The sequence below is a fragment of the Pseudochaenichthys georgianus genome, chromosome 6 (genome assembly GCF_902827115.2).
Source record: "Pseudochaenichthys georgianus chromosome 6, fPseGeo1.2, whole genome shotgun sequence".
NCBI classification, from domain to species: Eukaryota; Metazoa; Chordata; class Actinopteri; order Perciformes; family Channichthyidae; genus Pseudochaenichthys; species Pseudochaenichthys georgianus.
The window spans coordinates 30,277,503-30,296,534 of record NC_047508.1 but is presented as its reverse complement, the minus strand read 5'-3'; the positions used below and the strand labels follow the sequence as shown (position 1 = coordinate 30,296,534).

The following is a 19,032-nucleotide window of genomic DNA, read 5'->3' as shown; positions in this document are numbered from 1 at the left end:
ATTTAAAATTGATTCACAAGACTATTTATTTCACAAAAGCTAACAAAGACTATAATCTGTTGGCGCTGTAAGGACACAAGGCAGAGGTAAATCAAGCACACAGGTTGAGCAGCATTTGTCATGATTAAATAATTTGATCATTAGAAAAAGATGGCTTTCAGTCAGGCCCGCAATGTAGCCTTATTGAATACATATTCATTTCACTTGGCATGTAGGTTGTACACTAAATATACAACTGTCTATCAATGGCACAACTTTTAAACCCATTTCGTACTTTGTATAAACTGATACATTTTACTCATGATAAAAATCCATTCATCAGAGGATCTTGGGATATGGAGTATGCTGTACACGCATCAGGCCTCACATAGCTGTGCTGTGGGTGGGTGTCAAAGGCTGGTTGAGTCCAATGGTACTGCACAGCCAGCCTGCAAAGTCCACCTGCTCTGCCTCAGACTGCTTGATAAAAGAATGCACCTAAGGAAGAAAGTGTTAAATTGCTATAGAGAAATATTTGGGGAATAATAAAACTGGTAAATAAAGATTATTACCGTCAACTGCTTAAGGTCCGCTCTCTCTGCAGGATTCTTCACCAAACTGTAAAGACACATTATCTTAGTGTAATGTAGTTTACCACCACTGGATGGCAGAAAGTCTGCAGATGTTTATATCGGATTGCTGTATGATGTCAGTAAATATTTCCCAACATACCATTTGTTCACAAAGTCTTGGAATTCAGAGCTGAATATCCCGGGCAGCTTGGGTGGAGGCTGAAATGTTAAAAGGTCCGGTCAGCACTAAATATTTAATGATGAAATGGTAAGTAGATGGCAATTGTATTGACATATGTCCGTGTGGGGCCGCGATCACATGATGAGCCCACTCACCTCATTTACTATGTAATCAAGAAGCTCAAATATAGCCATTGGTGGTCTGTCGGAACTGTATGCTGGTGGTAAAAACAAAATAGATGTCTGTCTCTTTCATGCTTCCCCTGTCCTCATCACTCAAGATCACAATGCTGTCAGTTTTATTGTGGTAAACATGCTGTAATTTACAAACCCTGCATAATGTCAGACTTACTGCTGCCTGGCCGCCCGGGGGGCTGTGGCTTTGGGGAGGACTCGCCGCATGCTGCCTCTCCTTCCACTGGGTAGCCAAAAATCTGTTCAAGCTCCCTAGCATCAGGTGGAGGGATAGGGAAGCGTCCAATGGCCATTTCAACCAGGGACAGACCCATACTCCAGATGTCCGACTGAACTGAGTAATGGGTGCCTTGTAAACGCTCCGGCTGCACAGCACAAATCCAAAAATCAGTTGGTGATTTGCATAAAGATTGACATGCAACAAAGCTGAAATTCATTACATACAGTGACATGTATGTAATGACAAATCTAAGTGTTTTTTTTGTATTGTCCCATGTTCCAGTGCTGTAAGCATAGCCTACCTTAACATAGCTGATGCTTAAAGGATATTTTCATACTTGATATAAATGTATAGACAGTCCCAGTTAATTTGTGAGTGTCTTGTTGCCTTAGAGATACATCTGTGACACTCTGGAAAAGGAATTGTAAATGCTTGTGTGAATGAGAGCAGCAGGAAAGGAGGAGTGTGTCCTTTATAACTCACAGACATGTAAGAGCGGGTGCCCACAAAGGAGTTGGCCATGGAGTCGATGAGCTGTCCGCTCACTCCAAAGTCGCACAGCTTGATCTCACCGCGGGAATTCACGAGGATGTTAGAAGGCTTGACATCTGAAAGAGAGACAACAAAATATTGGGCAAGTGTTCAAGAGGGAACCGACAGTTCCACAGAGGAACTGCTGCAAAGCCTCAGTGCATGCTGTGTACCGTGTGCTTGTCTGTTATAACATTTCCTTTCATTATTTACATGTACAACACAGATCTACTCTGCATTCAAAACAGCGAATTACTGTGAGGTCGAGAACAATGCTCCGCATCATGTGAGCTTATTAACAGCACACATAAGCTTAGTATTCATTCATAAATGTATAGCATCTTTTAGTAAATGAAATAGTAATTTACCTCTGTGCATGATCTTGTGTTTCTCCCTCAGGTAGGCAAGCCCCTTAATGACCTGGAAAGACACATATTGCATATCAGTGCAGTAAGAGATTTACATTATTTAGTCGTGCAATAGACATAATGTGCTCGCACATTTGCATAAACAATAAAACGTATGTAGCTCTAGTGTGACGTCCAGAGCATGAAACTGGAAGGAGGTGTTGGAGCTACCCACAGCGATGCTGACTTTGCCAAGGATTTGCTCCGGGATCTTGCCTGCCTTCTTCAGCGACTGGTCCAGGGATCCACCGTCCTACAGCCAGATTCAAATATAAACAGTATTTCCTGAAAGAACTCTTTGAAATTCAAATATCCTTTATGCATTGCAACCCAATTAAACAAAATCCTTCAATACTAATGAGGTTGTACATGCAGGGAAACGCATGCCAGACACTCACAGCACAGTCTGTAAAGCAGCACTGAAAGTGAACGCTGTATAAACACACTGGCAGCCAGAAGTTATTAAAGATAAGTACCATATGCTCCATGCAGATGCTGATTTCTCCGTCGCTGTAGAAAGCTCCGTAGAATCCCACAATGTAGGGGGAGTTACACTCGTGAAGCACCTGCAGCTCTCTGATGATCTGGTTCCTGATGGCTGGCTTGATCTCCAGGTGGATCAGCTGCAACACAGCAGGAAGCAGGTTTCAAGTATGCTCTTACATCACAAAGATTCAATCCTCCTTTTGGGCTTCTGTGTGCACATGTACACAAACATTATAAAATACATGGCATGATCATAAGGAAAATGTTGAAATTTGAACACAGCATTATGGTTGGCACTATTGTATGTAAAAAATAACTGATTCTAATGATTCGGTCCTTTTAAGAAAGATCTTTATATTATTATTTAATTATTATTATTTATTAATATTATACTATATTTATTGGTGCAATAGTATGTGTATTAATGTTGCAGCGTGTGAAAAAAGGAGCTTAATTTGTAATACTAAATACTGCAGCGTAGCTTGTGAATTTCCATTTTATCTTACAAGTTTATCCAAGTTTTATCTTAACCTCACATAGCAAATAATAACTTATTTGTTGATACTTAATTCGACTATTAATCCCAATCTGAATCTTCTTAACTGAAGCATTCAAATAAATAGAACAAAATGTGTCTCTCAATTGTAGTGAAGTAGTATAATGTATATATCAGGAAATGCAAATAATAGGTGAAGAACAGGTAGTTAAACATTGTGCTTATGTACGGTACTTGAATAAATATACTTTTTCATTGTCCACCAGTCTTTTTGCATATATGATATAGTACTCTTGGATGTGGTGACAGTCAGTCTGTTTTTTCAATTAACCACATTTCATGTTAAACAAATAGTGGAAAATGGGAAACAAATTGAACTGCACACTCGTTAAAAACATTGGTGGTGGCTGTAAAAACCAATACATGTCTGCAATACTGAAGAAAATACCCATGTACGTTATGAATGTAATTCCAATGTACACATCTCCTCTAGTTACAGTGCTTTTAGTATCTCCACCAAAGCCCTTCTCCATCAGCATACCTTCCTCGCCATGATCAGACCTGAGGGTCGGTGGGAGACCTTGAAGACGACGCCCCCGTTGCCAGCACCGAGCTCACAGATCTTCTCAAAGTCATCGTCCTTCAGCTCGCCCACCTTCTGCTTCTGTGTCAGAAAAGCCTCCAGACGTTTTCGCTGCTGCTCGTCCAACTCGAGCTCCTCTAGTTTCTTCTGCAGGGCATCCAAGTTTGTTCTTAGAGGGCAGATAGAGAAAGACAGCGAGAAAGAGGAGTTATATATTATTAATGTATTCCTACTCAGATACAAAGGCTATTTAATTCATTCTGAGGGATCTTTTTGCAGATGTTCATTTCATCCATATCTACTGTATTTCTATGATATTTAAACCTTGGAGGAAAGACAGAGCACGGAGTGTGACTGCCGCTCGTTCCTCTGGGATCAACATCAACCAACCAAAGAGCCAGAAGAAAGACAGAAAGTGTTGCAGGGTGTGTTTCAGAGTGAGGAAGCTCTGAGTTTGTCAGTGCTGATGCCGATCTCCTTGTCGCTGTTGTCATGGCGATGCATTTTCTTGAGAAATATCTTATGGAGCAAGATCTTACAGCATGATTTGACCTCTTCTTCCCTCCCACTGCGCTGTATAATGTTTGTTAAAAATCTTTTTGGGCTTCTATCAGTAAATGTAAAAGAAGGTGAGGTAAAGACAAACAATAAGTCATGTTATTTAAAAAAAGTATAGACGTCTGCTCATGTTGACTAATAGATACAAGAAACCAATCAGCATTTTGGGTATATGTTAAGATTCACTAATAAGGACATTAAATATGCCTGGAATTTTCCTACATCTTTATCTCTCAACAAAAAGATTTACCTTTACTTAAAGTACTGGTCTTTTATTTTTGCATGCATATCTGATGACAATAAAATCAGTGGGCTCAGTGTTAATTATGCATGTTCACAAGCAGCTAGAGCGTGGTAGTGCGCTCTTCTCTCGGCTGCTCTCCACCACACAGCAGTGAGAGGCTTAAGTGGTTTTATTTTTGACAGTAGGCCTGCATATCCATGGAGACGAGGTGCTGAGTTTGAGGTGGTTGTGGGAAGCGTGGGTGTTTTGTCGACAAGAGCTGGAGGTGGAGGAGGCTGAAACACACTCCACACAATACTGTGAGGGACGTCAGAAGCTCCACACTGCAGCCCCCCCCCCCCACTACGAGAGAGATTGAGCACGATGCTGGCCTTTTATGCTCCATCCACACAATGTCCAAGGACATCAACTGGAAGGCAAAAGACAAATTATTTCTACAGCTTGCCACAAAGCTCAAGAGAGAAGAAGCCTATTTTACCTTTGGACTTGAACTGCAAATGTATTTGCCTACTTTAAAGTACACAATTATATGTAATTATTCGTTATATAACATGGACTGCAGCGGAGTACAAAGGGTCCAAGGGGGGAAGATCATCATGGCATCTTTGCTTCTTTTAATACATTACATTCTGACTTAAATTCAGGCAAAGTGCACATAAATAGTGTAGTTTGATAATGTATCACAAGAAAGGCGTTATTGCATTTCCCCCAAAAAAAGGTCTGCAAGAGAACATAACAGCTTTTAAATTTAAGGGACATTTATTGTTTTGCAACAAGGCGTGCATATCTCAATTGCAAATAAGAACCAAATCCTTTGATGTTAAGCAGGATATGCAAGTATCTAATCAAAGAGGAATCGGCACCACAAACTACGGTCAACCGCTCTGTTGGTTAATCATTCATTTTCTTTTTTACACATTCACATGAACACTGTAGGTCAATATGAATGCAGGTTATAAAGTTCTCTAAACACCACTCACTGATTTTAATGAATTGACAGCAACACTTTTCTGAAAAATGAAGCTAAAGAAAAAATCCTTTAAAAAAACAGGCATATTCTATAAGTGTGGGTTTTTGTGATAGTACGATGTTTTCCAACATTTCCAAGAACAGGTTGTTTTGTATTTGTTTTCAGATCTGCTCTGATAATGTTGGCTGGCATTATGCAGGGCACTCAGTACACTTCTCCCATGGCTGCCAGCCATTTCACGCTGAGAAAGCATTTTGCGGGCTATAATGGCAACTCCTTTCCACCATAGTGGAATGGTCTGGGTTCATTCGAGGCTCATCGATTACATCTAGCTCATGTGCCAACTATATGAAGCACCTGTGCTGCTAGCATGAGCATCAGATACTCCTGTGTGCTTGTCCAAATCACCCAAAATAACAGGCTGATGTATTTGTGTGTTCTGAAACATCAGCCGTTTCTCATCCTGCTATTCAAAACAACTGATAGGCTTTCATTATTTTTAGCTGAATGATATATTATTACAAGATTGTTTTGAATTGCAAGCGTAAATAATCTCATAAAACAGTTGAATCTGTGTTAAACTGCAACACATTAATAATGATGGTGGAATTTCTTACTAACTGCTTAAGGGCCTTATATAATCACACTCAGTTGAGTTTAATTAATGCCATAAGTTAAATCTGGGCTTTATAACAAATTAACATGACAGGTGTCAATTGAGAAGAGGCGAAACCAGCCGAAATAAAAAACACCTGTAGGGACAAACTATGTACCCAAAGCAAGAGTCTCTAATACTATTCTATGCTTTTTGGGGGGGTTTGTAGCGTACTTAAGAAAACAGGGTCCTACACACTATGTCTATGTAAATTGTTGCAGGACTATAATGATCATTTATCAAATCAATCCTCAATTTAAAAAACTTAGTTTACCAGCTCACAGATTACCCTTACGCATTTTGGTCCCTTAAGGCACCCTCAATCTTGGTAGAGAAATGTGTCCACGTTTTGAAAGTAGCCATGCTCCTCAGTCACAGCTGAGCTCCAGCCAAACATTATGTCATCAGCAACAAAGCCAAGGCACATCTCCCCCTTGTGATGGTTCCCACTTCCTAAATGTGAGAATGCTTTTCTTTGTCTTAATAAAATGCATATCTTGGTCGTTTTAAAAAACGCCCACAACATTTTTAGACATCACCTTACTTTACCAATTGACAGTTTTCTCTCTTTTCTGACATTTCAAAGGCCAAATGATCAATTAATCGATATCGAAAATACTAAACAAATTCATTGAAAAGGTCTGCTGGTTGTTACCCTATGACTTTTAACTAAAGTTACAAACTGTGGAAATAGATTTTTCAAAGATGAATGCAGAATTATAATCAGACCTTACGCATCATTTGATTTCAGTCCATTGCTTTTTAAGTCATTTATTGAAAAAAAAATGAATCAAAAAATAAATACATCTTAGCACCCTCAGATATATGATCTAATGATAAAACCATGAACTGTTCCTCCTCTACAGGACATAAGAAAATCCGCCATCATGCGAGATGACATGTTGTGTAACTTATGCAGCTTGTTGCTGGACTGACTGGCTTCCTCTCTCGGTGAAATGATAACTATGTTGTCACAACTGTTTAATATCTCCATTACTGTGTTTTGGTAAAGAGTGGTGGGAACAGGTCTTACACAAAACCCCTCCAACACACAGCAATATTATTCTACACGCTGCCTCCCTGCAAAGGTCAATCTCTGTCAAATGATTGTGCACGCAAACTGGGAGAGATGGAGTGACTATGAAGAAACGACCTGTGAGCTGTACGTTATTCACCTTTACCATGGCAGACACAAACCAATACAGCAGTTGACCGTAGTTTGTGGTGCTGATTCTCCATTAATTAGATAACACCTACCATATCCTGTTCAACAGCAAAGGAATTGGTTCTTATTTGCCATAGAGATATACATGTCTTGTAGCAAAACCATTCATTTCCCATGACTGTAAACCCTGTTGTGTTCTCTTGCAGGTCAATCTCTGTCAAAAGACGGAGATGGAGCGACCACGAAGAGACGACACGAGAGCTGCACATTATACACCTAAACCATGATAGGTGATACATATTTCACTTATTATGGCTCAGTTCCATAAGGTGTCCCTAGAATTAAATCCATTGAACTAACATGCACACTGGCAGAGGCCTGAAACAACCTCACCTAAATGGAATGCGCTGAAGACAGATTGAATGTTATTAATTATAGGTTTGCTTTTCCTGCTACGACCTGCAACCACTCCTAAAAAAAACGAATACAAATGATGCTTAGTTGTTCTCTGCTGATAAGCAATGTGGTTATTTTACAAGAGTTACAAAACAGTTTGAAATATTTTGTGTAAACTATAGTGCATGAAATTATGACTTGATCAACAGGGAACCAGCAACTTAATGTACTACAAAGTTATAGTAGCTTAATGATTGAAGTCATTTTGAAGCATATATGCTGTGTGTTTTGCACAATAGGTCTGACGGGAAATGCTGTTTAACACTGTCAACTTGAGTTTGAGGTAAATGTTTAGTTTCTCACTTTTACTATTACACTCTTACATTAAGTTAAAATTGATTGATTTTTTTATTGCACATTAAAATAACACACACACACACACACACACACACACACACACACACACACACACACACACACACACACACACACACACACACACACACACACACACACACACACACACACACACACAATTCATTCATTCATATTAGGAGACCTAGGAGGACAAACTGTAAGGTGAAGAAGGTTTTCTGCTATGTGAGTGCAGATGACTCAAGCCTTTACAGCACATTGAACATGAACCTGACATATACGATCAATCAGAGATCCCTTATCAATGCTCCTGCTTCACCTGAACATCAGTGGATGAATATGTAATATTGACACTCACTCTGTGGCTCCGGTGCCATTGATAGTGTTTCCATCGGGGATTGGGTTGAGTTGGATGGGCTCTGGCTTCCTTCTCTTCTGCATGTTACACAAGACACACGAAACACACGAGCTGCAGGAAATAAAGATGGACACAACGAGGAGAGCTCTGCTATCAAAAGGCACGGTGAGGTTACTCGACAGAGAATAAGATACACAGCTGTGCAGGAGGGGATGATGCTCTTCTCAATGGGTGGATGTGAATGATCCGGGAGATGAAACGTCACAAAAATATTTACATCTGTCTTCCGGACAGCATGGCTGGGCTTGGGATAGCGCCCCCTCTGCTGGTGATGGGTGGTATGACCATCAGAGCAGTGAGAAGTACTCTTTGAGCAGGACATTTGGGCTGCAGTCGAATAGTTTAAAAATCAGCTCCTAAATTATAACCCTATCGTCTATTCCTTGACCTCTGAGTGAAACGTCACGGGGTTAAGGGATAGTGGATAGGAGAATTCAAAAGGATTTAGGAGAAGAGACTGCGGTGCTTTAGGCTAGAGAATCCGAATGTACTTTCACTATCCGAGGTGTTTCTGATGCGCCAGCGGACGTCCTGAATGTGCGTCTGCTGCTGTGGGGAAACCATGGAAACTACAGTGTTCTATACAGCGCACTACAACATGGATGTTCAATAAGAACGAGGGACTACTGTAAACTCATCTAGAGACTCTGCACCGTGCTCTGATGCTGCTGCTTTATGCTTTATGAACGTGGACAACAGAGAAACATATTCTTCATGACCAAAGTTGGAATTTAAATAAAAAAGGAAAGTGAAACTTATGCTCGTCACCCTCTCCCTCCGGTCCACATTAATACTAATGATCCCAAAGATTGTATGAACTATGAAAAGATCTTAAAATCAATACAAATGTATTTATTATAAACGTTAGTCCTTAACATCTATCACTGTGTATATCACCATTCAAACATATTTTAAAAGTTGAACAAACCCCACACAGCTCAGTAAAGACTGAAATGTTGACTTTATTTGATAATTTCAGTGAAAACTAACGTTCATATTTCTCTTTTTGATTATAATACTGATGAACGTTCAAAACAAAGCACTTTGGCAACTTACCACCTATGTTTTAAAATGCTTAATAACAGTGGCGTAGCCAAGAATTATTGTGTGGGTGGGCCTGGAGAAATGTAGGTGGGCCAGGGGGAGACATATTAAGCGTGGGGTCTGAGCTGAAACTTCATTAATGATTTTGTAATGCACTAATAGAACATAAGCATAAATTAGCAGTGAAAACAAAAAACATAGGCACGGCGGCCTCAGAATGTGTGTAAAACTGACATCCACATAGGGATGGGTATCGTTAAGGCTTTAACGGTACTATTACTTTTATCGGGACAAAACTAACAGGCCTACAGGGAGGAGGTGAAACATCTGACAGACTGGTGTAACACCAACAACCTGATCCTGAATGTCGATAAAACAAAAGAGATCATTGTCGATTTCAGGAACAAAAAGCACTGTCACCCACCACTCCACATCAACGGCACAGCAGTGAAGACTACAGCCAGCACCAAGTTCCTGGGGGTGCATAACACAAGCAGTCTGACCTGGTCCACTCACACTACATCACTATTTAAGAAGGCACAGCAGCGCCTACACTTCCTGCACAGCTCCCCCCTCCCATCCTCACCACGTTCTACAGAGGAACCACAGAGAGCGTGCTGACCAGCGGCATGTCCATCTGGTCGAGAGACTGCAACGCCAAAGACCGGAAGTCTCTGCAGAGAGTGGTCAGGACAGCAGAGAAGATCATCGGAGTTTCTCTCCCTCCCATCAGAGACACCGCTCAGAAACGCTGCCTGACAAAAGCCCAGAACATTTTAAAGACCCCACTCATCCTCACCATGCTCTGTTCTCCCTGCTGCCCTCCGGCAAGAGGTTCCGCAGCATTAAGAGCAAAACAGCCAGATTCTGCAATAGCTTTTTCCCCAAGCCATCAGACTGCTGAACAGCAAGTAGACCAGTAACATAAAGATTACATTACGCTGTGTAAAGAGCACATATTTGTTATATAGGATGTCTATTTTATTTATATGTATAGTCTTTATATTTTAAACGCACACTTTATCTTTAATTTTATCTGCACCACGTCACTATTATTTATTTATATGTACAATTTTAGCAAGTTGTTATATTGTCCTGTTCCTGTAAGCCAGTACAACGACATGTCGTTTTAATAGTACACTCTGTGTCTCGTTGAAATGACAATAAAGTATGTCTATGTCTATGTCTTATCGATCCGGTCCTTTAACATGACTTTTATTGGTTCTTTTGGAGAAAAAAACAAGGTAAACTAACTTAACTAATTGTGAACAAAACTAACATTGCTTTTTATTTCAATTAAATACATAATATTTCACATCAAAAGAAACAACAATGTTTTAACAAATCGTATTAAATAATGTGATGACAGAACTGTAAACAGAATAACTGAAACTTTAACAAACTAAATAACTCTGTTAACTCTAATCATTATGTTTGTATAATGTAGTTAACTCGGTGTGTTGCTGCTAGCATACATAACACCTGACGTGGAAACGTTACTCGTGGACGGGGCTACAGAGCTGCTAGAAAGACAGTCCAACCCGGTGCATTCCTCCGTCTGGATGTGGAGCACTTTTGCTAAATGTTTAGACACATTGCTTGTGTTACCGCCCTCACATGCTGAACTCTTATTCCACTTTAGGCAACGAGCATTGTCCACATCGACACGGCTATAGTTTAACCACACCTCGGAGCGCGTTCTCTCCGCCATCTCCTCCGTGTGTGTGTGTTGCTGCATGTAGCAGCTGCGCGTGTATAAACTGCCCCGCCCCCTCGCACACAGACGGGGGATAGATCTCTTAAACGGAGTTGGGGACACTTAAACTGCAATGTAATGTTTGTGTAATACATACAACATATATCGGGGGCACAGGTTGTTTATCCTTGACAGTCGCACAGTGGGCACACACTGAGTGTTTTCATATTCAGCAAATGTGAACACGCTAAACTGCAGACCTCAAGAAGATATAATACTTTCATTCACTCACGGCAAAAGTTACTTTACTTACTATAAGAACACACGGTAAAAAAATGCACTCCCTATTCCATTGTCATGAAGGTGGAATCTAACTATATCCAGAATAAGTTTGATTGGATCCAGGCTAGAAACATGTTTATTTCTGCTGTAAAGTTAGTTGGGCATTTTAACATGGGGGTCTATGGGAATTGCTCCTTTTCCCCTGTCGGCCACTAGATGAACTGCAGTTTGTGGCACTTCCTTCTGGGCTTCCCGGCTCTGCGCTATGAAGCGCTGATTGGCTGTGGGTGGGCCAGACGTGCATGTGGGTGGGCCCAGGCCCACCCGGGCCCACCCACAGCTACGCCGCTGCTTAATAAGCACCGTAACTTTCATGATATAATTTCTCGGTCATAATCGGTTGTTTCCGTGAACGGCCGACTGTTGAGTGACGGCAAATGCTGCGGCTGCAAGGCATTGTGGGGCAGCATTTTCGCTTCTCCTGTCGGTTAGGGAGGTCCAGTGGTTCCTAAGCTAAAGGAGGTTATAAAGGAAGTTTGAAACCTCCTTTCCTATCATTCTCATCATTCTAGAGAATTCGAACGGCACTTATCATGGCTGCCACTGAGGGACTTCCGGATCATTTCACTACTTTAGGAAGGTTCCTGCTAAATGGACTCTTCGACTTCAGCCGTTGAGTGACAGCAAATGCTGCGGCTGCAAGGCATTGTGGGGCAGCATTTTCGCTTCTCCTGTCGGTTAGGGAGGTCCAGTGGTTCCTAAGCTAAAGGAGGTTATAAAGGAAGTTTGAAACCTCCTTTCCTTTCATCTAGAGAATTCGAACGGCACTTATCATGGCTGCCACTGAGGGACTTCCGGGTCATTTCACTCGGTTAGGAAGGTTCCTAAGCTAAATTGACTATTCGACTTCAGCCCTACAATGTGAAACATTTGAATTAAGTCTTAAATCTTAAAGGGAAAATAGTATTCTTTACCAATAGAATGCACTTTATTTCATTGAAATATATTTTATTGAAATCAGAATCAGACACACGTTATTGCCCCTTTGGAGGCATTAGGTGACATCACAGTTGTTCCGTTTCTGAATAAAAATGTTTAAATAATAAGAAATATGTACAAATATGTGGATTAGAGTTCATACAATAGTCAAAAGTAATAAAAACAATGCTTTTTTACTATACTGGCCTGTAAAGGTACAATTCAGTCTTAACTTTATCCATAATACATAATTCTACTATGATTATATTTTGTATTATTATTATTTACAAAGCATTAGCATTTGATTGGAAATGGAGAATTTTAATGAAGTCCTCTGCACACACAGTAATATTTAGCCTTGCATTTAACCCATCCTAGGAGCAGTGGGCATAATACTACAAATGGAAAAATAGTTAAAAAAAAAAAGACCCTTTACAGTTTAGACTAAGATACTGTGGCCCAATAAAGATAGGAAATAAAGTATATACATATATTAAAAGTAGTTAAGCACAGTACTTGGGTGATTTATTTAGTAACATACCATCACTGATAACCATGTTGTAATCTAAATCGTGGTTTAATTCAGACCAGATGTGGGACTTGGCCTGAAGATGCCATTTCCTTTTTTCTTTCAATCATCTCAACTGTGCAACACTCTGGCATTGGTGCATTATTTACACAGAGCATTTCCAATATATTTTTGTTTCTATCCTTTTTGTACGCATTCCAGCATTTTAAACACTTAACGATTGATGGATAAAGCACTTATATTTGAACACTTTAGTAGATATTGTAATTGACAATTTTTTTATATGTATTTCTATTTTCTTTTAACATTAACTTTATATATACTGTTTGAGTGTACTCTCATTTTAAGAGAGCTTTTTTTTTAAATAATATCATCATCTTTTTTTCTCCAGGTTTTCATCAGCCCTCCACAAGGGACCTTTTCTGTGCATGTATTATTTATTTCAGTCTGTCTGATTTAACCCACAGCAATACCCTTCCTGCTTTAATGCCTCCCTTTACACATATGACACATATGATACTTGTTGACACCTTCTGTGGCTGTGAGGATTAAAAGAAGATGATGATCTTATATTCTACTCCAGATTGGACTTTTATAGGAACTCAGAGATGTTTAACCTCCAAGAGCTGGCTTTGCTTTTCCAGAAATGCCCAGTTTACCAATCATTCACATACAAAAATATATAAAATATCAACTGGCTTTTGCATTTAACAAAGATGTTCTATCAGGATTCATTTGAACAGTGTTTATTAATTGTTTAAACTTTCTGATGTATTCTCATAGATCCCAAAATGAAAAAACGTTTTGATCTATTCTGTCTGTAATTTAGGGTCCATACTGTATCAGTCACTTTGACCTCTGTGGAAAATATAAATCAGAACCAGCAATGAATGCTTTCACCTGTTAGGCAGGAGCCCATTACCTCCCTTAGTGAATGATGTTTCAGCTGTCAGCCCAACCGGTCCATGCAGATTAGACATCAAGCACAACTTGAAACAGGCTGCCATTTTACAGCGGCTCTGACGTCTCTACACACTGCCCTGACAGACACAAGGCCACTGAGGCGTGCCTGGTTTACCAAAAGCATCTTACTGCCAAAATCATCTTTTTCTCCATAAACCAGGACTGACAGAGAGAAAAGATTGGTCGTGTCCTATCTTCAGCCCATGGACAGGAACTGTGTGAATTCTAAGTTGCTTTAGACAAATTGGGATGTGGGAACTCAAGCATATCAGACCTGACTACAGTCCCCGTCTACCACATGGATCATAAAACATCGACACCAGGGGGTTTCTTTCCTGCGGGGCGAAGTACAGTGTATTATATAAAGGGTTCAAAAGCCAAAATAGATGGGGTCCACTGATCTGTACGCTCAATAGTGTTTCATTCATTTAGTTTGTAGGAATTCAAGCGATCTTTCAGATTTGGTAGGAGGTGTAGCAGTAATGCACACAAGATGAATGTCATTTCATTGGTTGTGATCGAAACATCAAAAAACTTAAAGTCCTGCTCCTGAGTTTTGATTTTTATGTACTCAGTTGGAGTTCTACTGTACTTCAATCTGATGTTATATAATCAGCCATAATAAGTGAAAACACCTGCGTGGGTGACTTGGGCTGAATCCAATTAGATTCCCCCCACACACACACACACACTCAAAAATATGTTTTTCTTGTTGCTACTTCACTTTGTTGTTTACATACACTGCATAATGATGCAAGTGCAGAGTTTGTCACACTTATCTGCTCAACGGGGACATTTTCCCTGAGCTCACCTTTAATATTGGATTGCGTCTTGTATACAAGCATGATTTGCTTTTGGACAAACATTTTTAGCAAATGATGGACCAAGTGACACAACTTAAAAACACCAGGGATGAGAATTGATTTTTTGGTGAAACAGGAGACATCTTTTTCCATCAGTTAAACTGTTGATATGAATAATAGACGTTCTGTATTGTTGTAATTGGAAGGAAGAAGATGCCATTTTAAAATGTATTACAATCTAATTTAATATTTGTTGGCAAGGCAAGGCACGTTTATTTATATAGCACCTTTCAACACAAGGCAATTCAAAGTGCTTTACAAAAATGAAAGACATTAAGAAAATGGCATTTAAAAACAGTCATAAAAAAAAAAAAACATTAAAAGAAAAAATACATGAATAAAAGTTACAGTGCAGTTTAAGATATGAATAGTTCAATTAAAAGCAGCGACAAAAAGAAAAGTCTTCAGCCTGGATTAGTAAGAGTTGCAGCGGACCTGCAGGTTTCTGGGAGTTTGTTCCAGATATTTGGAGCATAATAACTGAACGCTGCTTCTCCATGTTTAGTTCTGACTCTGGGGACAGAAAGCAGACCAGTCCCTGAAGACCAACAGATTTAATGATTTTTCATTGTTTAAAAGCATTAAAAAGTGACAGTGAGGTTTGTGGATAACTCTGTTCGTGTTGCAACAGAATGTCATTTTTCAAAGCTGTGAACATCTATTACAATAATTACAATTAAATAACTATTCTATTTATTTATTTAATTTCTGCCCTCAGATTTGACCTTAATCTTGCTATAAAAATAACTCACAGCCTCCTATTCTCTCTTTGGTATATTTATTTTTGTTTTAGCTTTTTAGAGCAAGAACAGTACATACTGTGTGAAGCTTGTACAGAAGTATCCATATTCATGGCTGCATATGTAATGCACATACTGTATTTAAAAAAATCATTGCAGAGCAAACACACATACAGGAAGACTGTAGCAGAGACATATAACAGATGTCACATAGGCAGCCAATGTACAGCTCAATCATTTCAGCCCAACACTGTTTCACCAGACATTGCAGCGCCATGAGGAGACATAAAAGGAACCCACTCAGATGCTCTGATTGAGGACAAGCAGCAGTGGTGGGGAACCAGAATATGCTATGCCTTGTTTGATGCTGGGAATGTGTTGCCTCATCCACCACTACTTTGTTTGGGGACTCTGGGATTTGCGGTCAGGGATTACAGCAGGCCACAAAGGCAACTTCTGAAGCAGCCGATAACAGCAGACAGTCGCTTGGGCTGAGGAGAGGGGCCAGCAGTAGGGGTCCCAAACATGCAAATCTGTGCAATGACTAACACATAAATGTTGCCACAGAATGGGAAGGACAAGTGGGCACTCTGTTGCACTGTTTCCAGTTATTGTAGTAACTGTTTGATGTTAAGCATACTATTTCCTTTTATTCATTGGTTGAAACTTGGAGTGTTTGAGATTCCATCCTTGTTCCACACTCAAGGTAATGAAATCCAATGCATGGACTTCATTTTCAAGTGTTGGTCCATTTAATCTATTTCATAAAATGAAATTCAAATCATTGTTTCCTTCACCTTGAGTGTCCCCTCCTTGGTCTATCAGGTGCAGACTAAATCGGACATCTTACATTAATTTCACCAAACTGATTTGATTCCTCAATGTTAAAATAAAATCCTTTAAGTAATGTGTTTTTTTTCTTGACTAATGCCTCACATAGATCAAGATATAAATCATTCAAAAGATAACAGTTATAGACCAATGCATTCATATTATCAAAAGAAAAAAAAGGAAAGGAAATACAAATGTTGCACATCCTTGAGTGGTGTAATGGACTTTCATGTTTCATACAGCATAATGTCTCTTAGCCAGTGTTAAAAGGAAGGTGGAGCTGTGCCCTTCTGTTTGGGTAAGATAACTCAGCGAGCTAATACAGAGAGCAAAGGCAGCTGTGTCTTCTTTTACTTTTGTGCAGATGTAGTTCATCTGGAGCCGAGCCAAAGACAGCACACAGAGGATTGCATGCGTCAAATGTTGCAAACACATTTCTGATAAAGTACGAAAAACAAAAGTCCAACACTAAGATGTACTGAGGCAGAACAAGTACTTGTACATGATTGAGAAATCAACACACACACGCACGCACGCACGCACGCACGCACGCACGCACGCACGCACGCACGCACGCACGCACGCACGCACGCACGCACGCACGCACACACACACACACACACACACACACACACACACACACACACACACACACACACACACACACACACGGTACACCGCTGGGAAAGTGCAGGTTGGTTTTAGTGGCATGGAATATGTTGACCGAGCCTACAACAAACATAAGCAGACAGCAACAACTGAGAGATACTCATTGAGTTCAACGTTTCTAAATACATACATCCAACTAGTTCAAGGGGCCCTATGTGTTTTGGGTTAGCTCTCTTCTGTTGTGTATAGGCTTTTGTGCATGTAAATGGTCTTCAAAGGCTAAGGGGCAAGACATCTCTAAGCGGTTGATCAATCACAACAGAGTCAGCTAACCAATCAGAGCAGACTGCGGGCTCTGGTTTCAGGCTGAAAAGAGGTGCTGCAGAAAAAGGCAGTATGAGAAAAAAAAAAGACCTTTTGAACATTAAAGCATGTAAACAGGTCACAGTAGAGGCACAGAATACAGTTATGAAACCTGAAAATTATGAAATTATGAGAACCTGGCACAGAAAACAATTATGAAATGTGAAAATGACCCCTTTAAATTCAAATCTGAGCTTTACTTATACTGTAGTTGAATGTTTCAATTTCATGACACACACCACTATATCAGTACATATTTTACAGGCTAAAGGTCACTTTACAAATGAGGATTTTACATTAAAAAAAGCTTACATAATATGGTGCATCGTTAGAGATTAAACTCCCCAAACATGTGCAGAACTAGAGCTGAAACATTAAGTTGATGAACTACGCAAATGTATGTAATTGAGTCAAATGCTTCTGCCTTAAATCAAGTGAGCTGACAAATGTGTCGATAGAATATCCATTGGGTGAACAATACAAGCATGTCCACTTTTAATCATATATAATTTAGTATTTTGTGTTGTTTTGTTACCTACTACCCACTGTGTTCATGAACCTGGTAAATCTTTTCTTGTTGTCTATAATCTTCCTAAAAGTCCAAAACCATCTTGATCTTATAGTCCACTTCTCCATCTCTGTGACTGTATACCCTGTTTGTGGCTCTTACCCTTAATCATATTTGTCTTTCCTGCTGAAAATGCAAATCACAAGGCTCACATATAGTTTCCTTTTAAAAATGGCTCCCTAAAACGGGTGGTCACTGCAGTTTTAAGGCAATGTTCCTCTAACAGGAGTAAATGGTGCATTTTTTTGTTACCATTTTCAGACACAGGTTAATACCATAGATACGTGTTACAATACAATACGTGTTGCTCTGAGTGTTTACAGCAGCAGGCGGTGTAGGTGGAATCGACTCAAAACAAAGTAAAGTGCCAGTGATCATTGTAATAAAGGAACCTCTCAACAGTGCACTTTGATGTGTTTTTAATTGAAGAGGGGTTAAGCTTTATCAAGGTTTGGTATACACAAAAAATACTTATTAGGGATCAGAACAAACATTAAATACCACAAGATGTGTCCTTTACAATGTTTTGTCAGGTCAGAGAATAATTCAGTTAAAACAAGGATATTTACCTTAGATGCCCTGTCCGTTACACTCTCAAGCCTCTGACCTTCCCCAAATAATCATACCTCTATTAAATGTCACAGTGTGAAACTATCCAAATATTTCCAAATATTTCATGTGGAAAATTCCAAATGGGGATAGTTTATGTGCTGGGAAACATCAGGATAGTTGAGTTTGAGTTTGACTGAAACCTTGCAGATACTTTTTGCAACCAACCATTACTTAACTTCGTCTCTAAAAAACTGAAATCTTTTGGAGGTCTGGGGATATGTCAAATGGGTTTGGAGCAATTATCTGAATGCTGAAGGTGAAGGAAAAACTAATTCCACCTGATCTAAGCTGATCCTTTTTTTCTTGGTTCAGAGGAGAGCTGTAGTGTTCACCCTTGCGGAAAAATATAGGATCTAATTATAATAATCACGCTGCTCCTGGCAATGTACCCACCATCACCTCATCTCATTTTAAATGTCGCAGCCATATTGCAAGCTGACAGATGGGAGCTAATCTTAAATAGAAATAAGCAAACTAGTTTTTGCCCTTTAAAAAGTCCTACAGGTTGTTTACCTTAAAAGTGT

At 39.7% G+C, this 19,032-nt stretch overlaps 1 protein-coding gene across 1 annotated transcript; it reads right to left on the bottom strand.

Annotated features, from left to right (window-relative positions):
- Positions 1-48: 48 nt before the first annotated feature.
- map2k1 (mitogen-activated protein kinase kinase 1) lies at positions 49-8,623 on the bottom strand. Its single transcript, XM_034084803.1, has 11 exons — positions 8,371-8,623; positions 3,608-3,818; positions 2,561-2,707; positions 2,260-2,337; positions 2,046-2,097; positions 1,630-1,754; positions 1,084-1,291; positions 888-949; positions 712-770; positions 552-597; positions 49-477 (listed from the first exon to the last, which is right to left on the bottom strand). Exons 1-11 carry the CDS (start codon positions 8,451-8,453, stop codon positions 364-366), a joined length of 1,185 nt encoding a protein of 394 aa, XP_033940694.1. The 5' UTR covers positions 8,454-8,623; the 3' UTR covers positions 49-363.
- Between the last annotated feature and the right edge of the window lie 10,409 nt (positions 8,624-19,032).